The 11,980-nt window shown below is 50.2% G+C and overlaps 1 protein-coding gene across 3 annotated transcripts in view; it reads right to left on the reverse strand.

Moving 5' to 3' along the window:
* Window positions 1-138: 138 nt before the first annotated feature.
* The window catches only part of GAB2 (GRB2 associated binding protein 2), a 202,209-nt gene continuing 190,367 nt past the window's right edge, over window positions 139-11,980 (reverse strand). For 2 of the 3 annotated variants that reach the window (XM_015115335.3, XM_077964016.1), the window contains exons 4-10: window positions 11,236-11,822; window positions 9,890-9,984; window positions 8,194-8,458; window positions 6,908-6,998; window positions 6,478-6,580; window positions 5,141-5,266; window positions 139-4,247 (exon numbers count right to left, since the gene is read on the reverse strand). In XM_015115335.3, the coding sequence (XP_014970821.1) occupies window positions 4,104-4,247; window positions 5,141-5,266; window positions 6,478-6,580; window positions 6,908-6,998; window positions 8,194-8,458; window positions 9,890-9,984; window positions 11,236-11,822 (1,411 nt within the window). In that variant the 3' untranslated portion in view covers window positions 139-4,103. The remainder of the gene's footprint in view (window positions 4,248-5,140; window positions 5,267-6,477; window positions 6,581-6,907; window positions 6,999-8,193; window positions 8,459-9,889; window positions 9,985-11,235; window positions 11,823-11,980) is intronic. The other variant, XR_013404218.1, reaches the window with a different exon arrangement.

Raw genomic sequence — 11,980 nt, forward strand, 5'->3', positions numbered from 1 at the left:
AACAGACTGAGGTAGAGAGCATTCGTTCTTATTCATAGCCAAGTAAAATACCCAATAAAAATGGAATAGACTGGAGTGAGAACGGGTTCCAATGCCAAGCCCCTCAAGACAAGATGGACACAGCAGCTAGTTCCAGGGTGCATTTCTAGTGGACTTTATTGTCCTGCTCCAACACCACAGTAGAAAGGGACCTGCAAGCTCCAGGCCTGTACCATGTGTCACCACAGCAAAAACATGACCCACTTGAACACACTCCTGCCCCACCCACCGGATAAATATGTTACAATTTTTTTTTTTTAAAAAAAACAGAATACAACAGAATAAATTAATAACTTAAGTGATTAGGCACCAACAGTGATTTGAAAATTAAATGTCAATTTTAAATGGTAACAAGACAAGAACTCAAGACTGGGCTTCCACTAGCCCATTTTCTCTTCCTGACAAATAGTGACAATTCTGCACGAAATAATTCTAGATTTCAAGACACAAGTAGCCAACAAATACACAACACATACCACCGGAAATCACACGATAGCCTGGATCTCTGGGGGACCCCCCCCCCTCAGTAGGCAGCCCCTTGTGGTCCCAGGCCCCAAAGAGCACTCGGGCAAGTCCCAGAAAGAAGACCCCTATGGAAGGGCTTTAGAGCTCCTGAGGCCAGCCTTACTTCCCCTGCATTTTATGAAGGCCCAGATGGGGAAGGAAGAGCTCTGGAAATGGGGTGGGGGTTCTGGGCCAAGATGTCCCATGGCAGAAGGGGCCAGAGTGGAGATGAGCTGAGCCCATGCTCTAGTAAATTCAGAATGGTTGTGCTTTTGTCCTAGGAATGGGGCATACTTTAATGGTTTCCAATGTAGAAGTTACCAAAGTCAAGCTAGGAGGGGACTGGGGCTAGGTGCTGCCCACCCCTGACCATCCAGATCCCCCAGAAAGAAGTTACAGAGGGAGTCTCCTCTTCAAGCAGCTGAGCACCAGCTGTGGATGGGACCTCAGCGCATCTAATCCAACCTCCCATTCCACAGACAGGCAGACCAAGGACCTAAGTAGACACCATCTCCCTATTTGATTGTTCTCACTCAGCCTTGCAGAAGTGGAGCTGGAAGTGGGTGAAGAAGGCTCCTTGGAGAGCCCCAGGCAGGGGACTTGTGTGAAGTAGCGCTGGGTGGGAAGGTATCCCCCCACTTCCAGGGTCTCAGTCCTCGCCAGGCCCCCAGGAGAGGTGGACTTTGACCCATGGATAGGCCAAAGAACCAGTTTTTTCAACTGAGTTGACTCCTTTGTTGGGGGAGGTAGTGAGTGGAGGGCAGGGATATGCTAGACACGGGTGGTAGTTTGGGGCTTGTGAGCCAGAGCTTTGCTTTCAAAAGGCCAATTTTGCCTCTCATCCTTCCATCTCTACCCCTACACTTGCACCCGAGGGATTTTGGTAGTTACCGGAATCAGGAGCTGGAAGGCGGCCTCCTGGGAGATTCGATTTGAACACCTCAGTCGTGCTCTGAAGATTCCAGCCAAGGTCCACTCACATCATGGCACACTCAGAACATGCTCACATGTTTATGGGAGGCTGCAATAGTCTGGGGCCCACTTGTGGCTGCTGCGGGTACAGGGAAGGCACCAGTGAAAAGCTCTGTTGTATGGGGCCCCTTGCGGAGGGCCTTAAAGGCACACATTCAGGGCTGGGCAGAGTGAATCAGCACCCTGCCAACTCTGCCCAGTGTAGGCGCTGCCACTGCTACCATTCACTTGTTGGAACACCAAGGCATGGCCCCGGCGCTTCTGAGTGGCTGGACCCATATGCTCAAAGGCCTTTTGTTCCCAAGACACAAGGCTTTCCAAGTCTCTCCTTCCTCCTTCCTCCACTGGACCCAAGCCCTGCCCTCCTCCTCTGTAAAAATCTCACTCATCCCCTTCTAAGGCCTACCTCAGGCATCCCCTTTTCCTAGAATCCACCTTCCCTGATTGTGACCCCACTCCTGCCTCTGACACCAACCTCCCTAAGTCTTTACTTCCTCTGCCCTCCATCAGCATTTAAAGTCTCTCTCTGATGGCCATCACCACTGTCTTGTGTCCTTGTCCTTTTTCTGATTGTGACTATCTCAAGTTCAGGGACAAGGTCTGATTGATTCTTGTGTGGTTGGTGCTTAACCCCAGAGACTGGACACAGCAGCCATTAATAAATGCTCCTTGAGTTGATCTAAACTAATGCTAGGAGGAGAGGTGCAACTCTTGAGGAAATAACTTCTTCCAGGATGGGACTTAGAGAATGGCTAGGCCATTGGTCTGGTGAAGTATGCATGCTCATGGGAGCTGAAAGGGGAGTGGGGGCAGAAGGGAGTAGCTGCCCCCATCGAACATGGCAGGAAGTCACTCTTTGGGAAGAAGAACGTCTGTTCATCCCAGGGTAGAATGAAACATCTAGTCTGTCCTGTTGCTTCTGAAACTCTTGAAAATTTAGTCAAGAACTGTCAACATAAAAAAATTCAGATCCCCCACCCTAGGCTTAAGAGAAGGAACTTTGGATGATGCCCTACACCCCATCCCTGTTAATCTGATAGCCTTTCAAGCCCGGGGAGGAGAGTCCAACATGGCTCCTGGAATGCTAGAGAGCAACAGAGGACGGATGAGATGAGGAAACCCAGGGCCGGCACCAGGCCAAACTCGTTCCTACCCTGCGATCTGACATACGCCACAGCCCATGGGCACAAGCTGTCAGCCACATCTGATGTGGTCCTCTAGGCATCATTCTTCCCTGCTTTCTCCTTGTCCTGGCTGACCTGCTGTCCCTCCATCCTAGGAACGGTGCTCATGTCACACCACCATGCACACCACTCTTGCACAACGTGTCACTCCTTCACTTTCTGCTCCACCCTGTACCCCCAAGCATTGCCTTGGGCACTCCCCCACGCCCAGGCCCTTTGGATATATTTCCCCACTTGCTACATGGCCTTCACCCCTGCTTCACATCTGTCTGCTACCTCTGCACCCAACTTCCACTGCACTGCTCACTACATAGAAACTCGCTGCCCCACCCCACTGCAGAGTCCCCTGCCCTGCTCTGCGCCTCTGCCCAGCCTGTGCCTGTCCCCGGGTTCCCCTCATTCCCTGAATCACACCCATCCATACCACACTCCCTCCCATATTCCCCACGCCTTTACCATGTGTTCCTGCCCACGTGCTTGGTCGCCCAGCTTGGTTCAAGTCTTCCCCTGTGTGATGCTTTCAAGGTGAGGCTGGCGGGAGGCCTTTGAGGGGGTTGGGGAAGAGGACTGCCCTTGGGCCTAGAGTGGGGACCCAGACCCCACAGTGTCCTTGTCATCTCTACCACCTGAGCTCCAAGCCCTGCTCCTTGCTTCTCTAGGTTGGCCATCATCAGTTTTCCCTTCCTTTTGTCCTTCATCCTCCGCCTGTGCACCCCACAGCAGCTGTCCTGCCATGGCCTTAGCCTGAAAGTGGGGGTCCCTGCAGATGTCAGCTTTCCCTCTGCATCTGGGCATCTAAGTCCTTTACCCCTCAAGACCACTGCTGGGCCTCCTTCTCCACCATCTCCTCTTTTAGTGGCCTTGCTTCTCTCCTGCCAAGAAAAACAGGAATGAAAAAGTCCATTATCCACTTTGGTCTGCTGGTCCTTGACTCCCTGGGTCGGTGAGACTTGTCTTCTGGGACTGAAGGAGAGGTAGCCCAGTGGCCGGAGGGAAGATAGCTGAGGGCTGTGACTGAACGTGAGGTGTGGAATCTGGCTCAGAGCCCCAGCCCTTCCCTCCAAACATCTGGTAGATAGTCAGGTCTAAAGGACAGGAAAAGGCTGAAGGATGCTTTTTGGCAATAGCTCCTAACTAAGGTGGGTGGAGGCATGGCCATTACTGATAAAAATCACAGCTGGGCCCCGAGTGGGCAGAGAAGGTGCCTTGATCAGGCCCTCACCTCCCAGGGGAAGGGTTCAGGGTCCCTGATGTCAAGTGCTTTGAAGGCTGAGACTGGCAGAGTAGAGAGGAGGTGAATGGAAGGAATAATGGGAGAGGGGAGAGGGGTAGGGGAGATGTGAAGGGCCAGCTCTGGAGACGCTGCCTCCTGGCCCCTCCCTGGGCTCTGCGGTGGCCCTCTCGTCACAGCTTGGCACCCTTGGAAGGCTCCGAGGACTGCCGCACGTCTGTCCACTCCTGCATGGTGTTCTGCAGGGCCTGGGTCTTCTCCTTGTCCACCTGAACATAGTCCACCTTCTCATCAGAAGTGACAGATGAAGTAGATGGCTGAGGGGACAGAGTGGGAAAGAGGGAGTAGCTGTGAGTTACCAGTTAGGTGGGGAGGAAGAAGATGGGCGTGGGATCTTCCTGAGCTGTCTGAAGGGGAGAAGAGCATGGCCTCTGCCTGCCACTGACCAGCCTCAGGAGCCTGGCTTCTCTTTCTGAATGTGGGCTTTAAAGCTCAGACTCCAAACTCATTATCCCTCCTGCAGGATGCGGCAGCCCCTGCCAGCCCTTCTTACTTCCCGGCTCCTGGGACGACCCAGGCCCTTCCTTGGCCCTGGTGGATGGGTCCAGGCCTTCATCTCTGCCTCCACCCATCTCTGTCAGGTTGCTCATCCAGGGGAAGGACTTTGCTGGGTGTAAACAAGCACCAGCCACAGGACTTTACGTGCTGTGCTCACCGCCACCCTGTGAAGGGGAACCATGCTGAGGCACAGCTCTGCACCCTGCTGTCTAGACTGCTTAGCTAAGGGTACCTCCTGGGGAGGCTTTCCCAGGCCTGGAAGTCCCTTGTGAAGGCTGATGTATTGACGGCAGGGCTCTGGGACACACCTAAGAGCCCAGGACCAGGAGGCAGTATCCTCATTCCTGGATCTGTTGCTGATTCACTTTGTTTAGCACAATCAGATCTCTATGCACTCATTTGCCCATCTCTACAACACGGGGGGTGGGCTGACTGATGAGGTTCTTTGAGGGTACTGTGCTCTGAGAGCAGGAATAGGAGTCTTTAGACCTAGGTGAAAGCTCTGACTAAAGATGCATCATAAAAGCTAGGTACTGGAGCAGGAGGGAGGCTGAGTGCTGCTGTTCAGTGTTGAAGGCACCCTGACCTCCATGATCTCTGCCTCTGGGGCCCTGAGAGCTCTTACTGTCCCCCCAACCTCTACTCCAGGCACCTTGCGGTGGGGGCTTGGGGAGCTCGGCTGGAAGTCCAGGGCCAGATAATCGACGCTGCCGGTGCTCTTCTTAGGGGCAGGACTGTTGGTGCCACTGGGAACGGGAGATGCAGACACTGGGTTTTGCTGTCACGAGGAGGAAAAATCCGTGAGTGTAGAGAACAGACTAACCCACCACCCAGAAAAATACCTCTGGGAGTAAGAACACTGGTTCCCTGAGCCCTACTCTGACTCATGCATCATGCTAAGGACTTTTCATGTTCTCATTTTAGTCCTCATGACAATCCTGTAATGTAGGTATGATTACTGTTGATATTGTTTAAAACAAATATGAAACTGTGGTTCACTTTACTTTCAGAGAAGTGACTTTGCCTGTAGTTGCACAGCTGCTGAGTGATGGGAATCAGGTCTATTTTCTGACTTCCAAACCTGTGCTAACCCCTGTGCCACACTGTCTCCTTTATAGCACATCAGGCCAAGTCTCATCAACAGGGGCTCTCCTGAGACACCCAGCCTTTGCTTGCTGGCGCTTAAGAAGGGAGCACATTTCCTTTATGCATTGGAAAGTTTTCTTCTGTTGCACCAAATCAGCCCCTCTGAAACTCCCACCTGTGGCCTGGAGTGGGGTAGTCACCCCAAAGCAGCTTGCTCCCCCACCTAGCTCCTCCAAGATCTGAACAGGCTTTATCTCCAGGCTGCACAAAGCCCGCATTTCTTCAGATGACACACTCTGGGATCCTGTCCATCCAGACTCCTGCTGTAGCAAAGCACCACCTCCTCTAGGACTTTCCTGAAGTCTTATTCTAATGAGAAGGTGATAGTCCTGTGTTCTGTTTGTTGGCTGCTTTATTGGTTGGTAATTCATTCTTTCACTGTCTATGCACAGTGACTACCAGGTGCTGGGCAGTTATGCCCTTAATGGAAATCTCAGGGAAGAAATATCCTCCTCTGCCTGTGCTGATAGCTCTATTACGGCCTCACCAAAGTGAGTTATGTGCATGTATGCCTCTCACCGCTGAGGAGATACCTCCAGCACTGACTATCCAAGGGCACACAGATCCTGCCACCTGTGTCACTGTCATGAGAGAGGCAGGCCCCTGCCCTTGAAGACCATGACTTCGTTGGGACAGGTCTCATGTCTTCCTTACATCTGATGACAACTCCTACTGCTTGATAAATAGGTGCTCAAGAAGGGTTTGTAGCAGGAGACTAAATCATGAATAATACAAGGAGTCCCTGGGCAGAGGTGAATTAGCTAAGCTGGGAAGTGGGGAACTGAGCGGTGGGTCCCAGGGGACTTTGATAGGAGTCATTCCAGCGAAGCCCGAAGGACTCACCATAGGGACGTAGTTCTCTTCGCTGTCTCCTGAGTCTGTGCTGGTGATGCTCTGGGTGGAGATGGGGCGGCAGTACTGGGAGGAGCTGGAGTTGAAGGTGTGGCTGTTGTGGGAAGGAAGAATCAACACTGGGGAAGCAGCGTGGCTGCTGCCCTGTTTCTAGCCTACAGCTGAGCCCTGACCCTCACACACCCAGACCTCAGCCATTAGAGCTGCACACTCCATCAGATTAAGATCTGATATAGGGCAAGTATAATTATTCTCTTTTATAGCTGAGGAAACCAAGCCACAAGAGATCAAGAGACATGATCAGCTAATGATAGCGTTAGCATCAGAATCCAGCTGTCCTGGCCCACAGGCCAGCTACCATTTCACTCATCTTCTCTAATGGGCTGACTCCAAGCTCCCACCCCCACACATAGGCACTCACCTGGCCCTAGACCAAGACTTGGTGATAGGTGACTTGAAGGGGAGTTCATCGATGACAGTGTTGTTTCTCAGGTCAAGTGGTGTTGGCTTTGCTGGAGCAGGAAAAGAAAGTCTGGTAATCAGCCAGTAATAATGCTACACATACACAACTTATATATAACACATGAGCATGTTTATAAAGGCCTGCAAAGTCATTCCAGTTTCACACAGGGAAACTGATGCTCAGCGAGGTTATATAATCTTTGCCCATATTGATGGGCCTTGAAGTCATGTCTTCAGACTCCAAATTAAATATTCTTTCTGCTGTATCTACGGTAATTATATTTTCAGAATCAAAAATGAGGACACAGGGTTTGACAACAGATTCTTCTCCCTCGATTTATGACTTCATTTAAAAATAAGAGACTATATATAAAGATATATTTATATATAATACAGATATTAATATATATTTATATATACATATATATTTACATATATTTTCTTTGAGACAGGGTCTCGCTGTGTTGCTCAGGCTGCAGTGCAGTGGTGCAATCTCAGCTCACTGCAACCTCTGCCTCCTGGGTTCAACTGATCCTCCTGCCTCAGCCTCCCTAGTAGCTGGGACTACAGGAGCCTGCCACCACGCTTGGCTAATTTTTGCATTTTTAGTAGAGACGGAGTTTCACTGTTTTGGCCAGGCTGGTCTCAAACTCCTGACCTCAGGTGATCCACTCGCCTCAGCCTCCCAAAGTGTTGGGGTTACAGGCATGAGCCATGGCACCCAGCCAAGAGACCATATTTGAAGTGGAGATGGTCACTGTGACTACTCTCTGCTGCTCCTGGCCAGGTCTGTGCAAGCCACAGTGGAGGAAGGTAGATGCCACAAGGGCCTGAGGGCTTCAGTTTCACATGCTAAGATTTGAATTCCCTGTTGGTCAGACCCACAGGGGGCTATCTCTGCCCAGCTATCCTACTCCTCCCTTTGAATCCTTGCCACTAATCCAAGATCAGGAGAGTTTGAGATCACAGCAGACTGGTAACTTGCCTGGTCTACATGCAGGGAGCACAAACCTGACTTTACTGAATGCCTGCTGTGTACCAAAGTACTATCCTAGATGCTCTCCTTCACAGCAAACCTGGAAGGTAGGAATTACCATCTTCATTTCACAGATAAGAAAACTGAGACTCAGAATTTACATGATTTGCCCAAAGTCACACATCCCAAGGATCCACATGACCCCTAAGCAAATGGAAAGAGTCCCTAGCTATTGTCCAGAGATGGGACAGGGGAAAGAATGGACTTACCTTTCCGATCAGGTTTGAGGTTGCGGTTGACAGGGGGTGGCTGGATCTCACTTCCTCTGCTGGGGCCTCGGTGCATAGGAAGGGTTGTTGATGGGTAGCCAAGTGAGTCAAAGTGATGGGCCCCTGGGCTCATTGGGATGTAGACGCTCTGGGAATTATCACCTGCTCGTTCCATGGCCAACAGGGTGGAAGAACCTGGGTTCATGGGCACATAGTTGTCTTCAGAATTGGTGCTGTCTGATCGGCCCACAGTCATTTTCCCTGGCTAGGGAGAGGAACAGTGAAAGAAATACAGCTGTTACTAGCAAGAAGAAACAGGAAGTAGGTAAGACTTTGTAAACTAGGCAAGACAAGTCATGACTGGGTTAGCTACACTTTGAAGCTGTAAGGGAGACCCTGGGGAGACCAAATAAGAAAGCAGAGTAGTGGGAGGTTAAGGCAGTTGGATCACTTGAGGTGAGGAGTTCGAAACCAGCTTGGCCAACAAGGCGAAACTTCCTCTCTACTAAAAATACAAAGCATTAGCTGGGCGTGGTGACATATGCTTGTAATCCCAGCCACTCAGGAGGCTGAGACACGAGAATCGCTTGAAGCTGGGAGGCTGAGGTTGTAGTGAGCCAAGATCACACCACTGCACTCCAGCCTGGGTGACAGAGCGAGATTCTGTTTCAAAAAATAAAAAATAAAAGGAAGCAGAGTGGGAGACAAGAATATATGAGGTCTGTGGGCCCCTTCAAGCCTTCATGATCCTTTGGCATCCACCAATAATTTTTGATAAATCTAGAGTATAAAATATTCTTGGTGACTGGGTCCACTTGGCTTTCTGGATGCCTGACCAACACCGTGGGTAGCATAGTCCATAGACTGTAGGTTTGGTTCAGGACCTGCCCTCCACCTCAAGTCCAGACTCACCATTGGCAGGTCAGCATCTCGGGCCCTGGATCAGAACAAGGAGCATATTAGGAGTCCTGGCTCTGAAAGGTGAGGTCTGGGGCCAGTTGTGTTTCCCCAGTCCAGGTTCCTAAGTACCTGGGGCTCACTCCAGGCACCTAGGGGACCACCAAGCTGCAGTTGGAGCTTCTACAGAGTTGTGCAATACAGCACCCTAAGCTATAGCCTTCTTCTAACTCTTGTTCTACGTGCCCTGACATACAACTAAGCTGCTTCTGCCTTGGTTACCTGATTTCACTGTCTTTCCAGTGGGCCTGAAGCCAGGCCTTGGTTTTCTTGCCTGACACGTTGGAGAACTGTGTTAGCATCTTCCAGAGGGCAGCCTGGGATCCTGCTCTCAAGCCATAATTCTGCCACTTAGCATGACTGTGAGTACTACCCTTGCCTGGAGTCTCACACTGCAGCCTCCCTCCTATATGTGAGGCCATGTGGGTAAGGTTGTTGCCTTAGAAGATCCCCCACCGTGCAGCCTGGGTCTATTGCATTCTAGACCCTCTGCTTACCTATAAGGTTGGTGAACCTTGTAATCCAGTCTACCTTAGCACATACATTTCTTCCGGACTAGAATACTTGTATCTTACTTGTCCAAAGACTCAACGCAGGGTTCTGAACTGAGACAAGAACTTGGGCAGGGTCTTAAGATGGAGATGCCATCACTTTTTTGGGGTTGTGCTTTTAGTTCCATAAGGTGTGGCCTTTTACCTAACCAGGCCTGCCTGAGGACCCCTGGTTAACCCACACTCACCAGTAAAGAGCCGACTCCATCACTCATGGATTCAGCAGACCGGCCTGCACTCTCTCCACCACGCTGTGGGTACTCGTAGGTCTCACAGGAAGAAGCTGACAGAGGAAGGAGGATCCGTATGTACTCATGGTTGATTCATGTGTTGACACTTCCCCATACCCTCACCAGTGTGGTTCAAGGTCTTACTGATACTCCAGAAGATACCACTCTCAACCCCAAATGATAAGGAATTTCTTCGAACACATCACTCCTCAGTTCAAAAATCCTCCTGGGCTTCTAGATGTAGCTCCAATGTTAGCATCTGCAGAGAAGCCATCCTTGACTACTCTACCCTCATCTATGCACCTCTCCTTTGACTCCTATAGCACTCACCTGTCCCACTCACCCCAGCCATCACTTCTCTGAATACCACAGTAACAATACTTGTCCTGATTTATATGTGTTGGTTTTATTTTCCCAATGAGATGTAAGCTCTGAAGGGCAGGAACATGTTTTATGTATGTCTTTATCATCTCAGTTCCAAAGCACAGTACGACTGCTCAAGTTGTTGATGGATTGAAAGGCGGCAAAGAAGTCTAAACCAGGAGCTGGGACTCTAGGGTCTGAGTCTCATCTCTGGCACAATGACTCTGCAACTCTGTTTAAGTCTCTTAACTGTCATTGGCCTCATGTGAGATGGAGACAAGGAGGTTTTGTCCCACCAACCTCTCTGCCTGGCTTAAACAACAGGATGGACAAGAAAAGGCTTTTGCGAGCTATAAAGCAAGATGCAAAATGAAAGGAATTAATATTGTTCTATTTTTTCATCATACAGAGGAGGTTATATGCAGAGTTGGAATACTCTCAGTGGAAAACAAGTAACAATAGAATTTAGGTACTTCAAAAAAAATTTTGACTTCAACCAAAGAGATTCAAGTATGATTCAGAAAATATTCTTAAGATCTCATTTTGCTTTAACAGTCTGTTAGTCCACACAGGTTTCACTCTAGTTTGGACTGATCTTCTAAATTTATTTTTTAGATCTTTGATTTATAAATGAAAAAATATAATGATTTGGACTTCTAAACCCATAATGTTATACTGTGGTTAGTCAAGAATGTCCTATTCTCCATTAGAATATTAACTTCTCCAGGACTAGCTCTGTTATACAACTGCTAACAGCCTCCTGTGCTGGATGACCCAACTGGTAAGTGATCTGGGTAGAAGACACCTACATTTGTGAGTATCAGTGACCTAGGTGGTTCATAAGTTCCCCTCGGCCACAGATGACCAAAGACTACCAAACTATTGAGAACCCCTGTGTTACCTCCTCCTCCCTCTGAGTCTCAGCTAGGGCTTATACTGACCTCGGTGAAGTCGGCTGTTGTCCATTGCAGGGAGGGTGTTGCGTCTGGGAATGGTGGCAGCGACAGATCTGCTATTTTCACTGATTGGAGGTCTCTGCTGAGGACTACCCCATCGAGGTGTTTCTGCCTGACTTGGCTTGGGGGGGCGGGGTGGGGGAGCTATAGCTGAGTCCCCAGGAGTGGCCACTGTCATGGCATTATGGTTTTTGTCCAGAGTGAATGTCCTAGGGATCTGGTAGGCTGAGAGTGGGGTGGCCGGAACATCCATATTGTCTACCAGGAGGTCCCCAAACTCCCGGCACAGGGTGTTGCTGGGTGTCTTAAAGGTGTACACATCCTCATTATCTGTCTCGGAGCCTGTGAGGCTGCCCTTGGTGTGGCCATGGGAGGCCAGGCTGCGGGGGAGGTCGTAGGTACTGTCTCTGAATTCTGTATTGTGCCGGCTCGGCTTGGGAAGGCTATAGAAGCCATGGACTTGACCACTGACCCCGTTGACACAGTGTCCATTGCCCTGGGCAAGTTTTTGTACAGCCGTGTCACTTCTCATGAGAAAAGAGGCTCTGGTGCCCTGAGAGAAGCTGGCACTCCTAAAAGAGAAAGAAGGGAAGGGGCAGGAGGGTGAGACAAGCCAAGGACTGCCCCCAAGGAGACAGGCTGGGATATTCAAAGCCCCATGAAGTTAACTGATGTGGGCAAAACACAGGATGAGGAGTCAGGCTAACCTGAGGTTTACCTACAATTTGCC

This window comes from Macaca mulatta, chromosome 14 (assembly GCF_049350105.2).
Source record: "Macaca mulatta isolate MMU2019108-1 chromosome 14, T2T-MMU8v2.0, whole genome shotgun sequence".
Lineage (NCBI taxonomy): Eukaryota > Metazoa > Chordata > Mammalia > Primates > Cercopithecidae > Macaca > Macaca mulatta.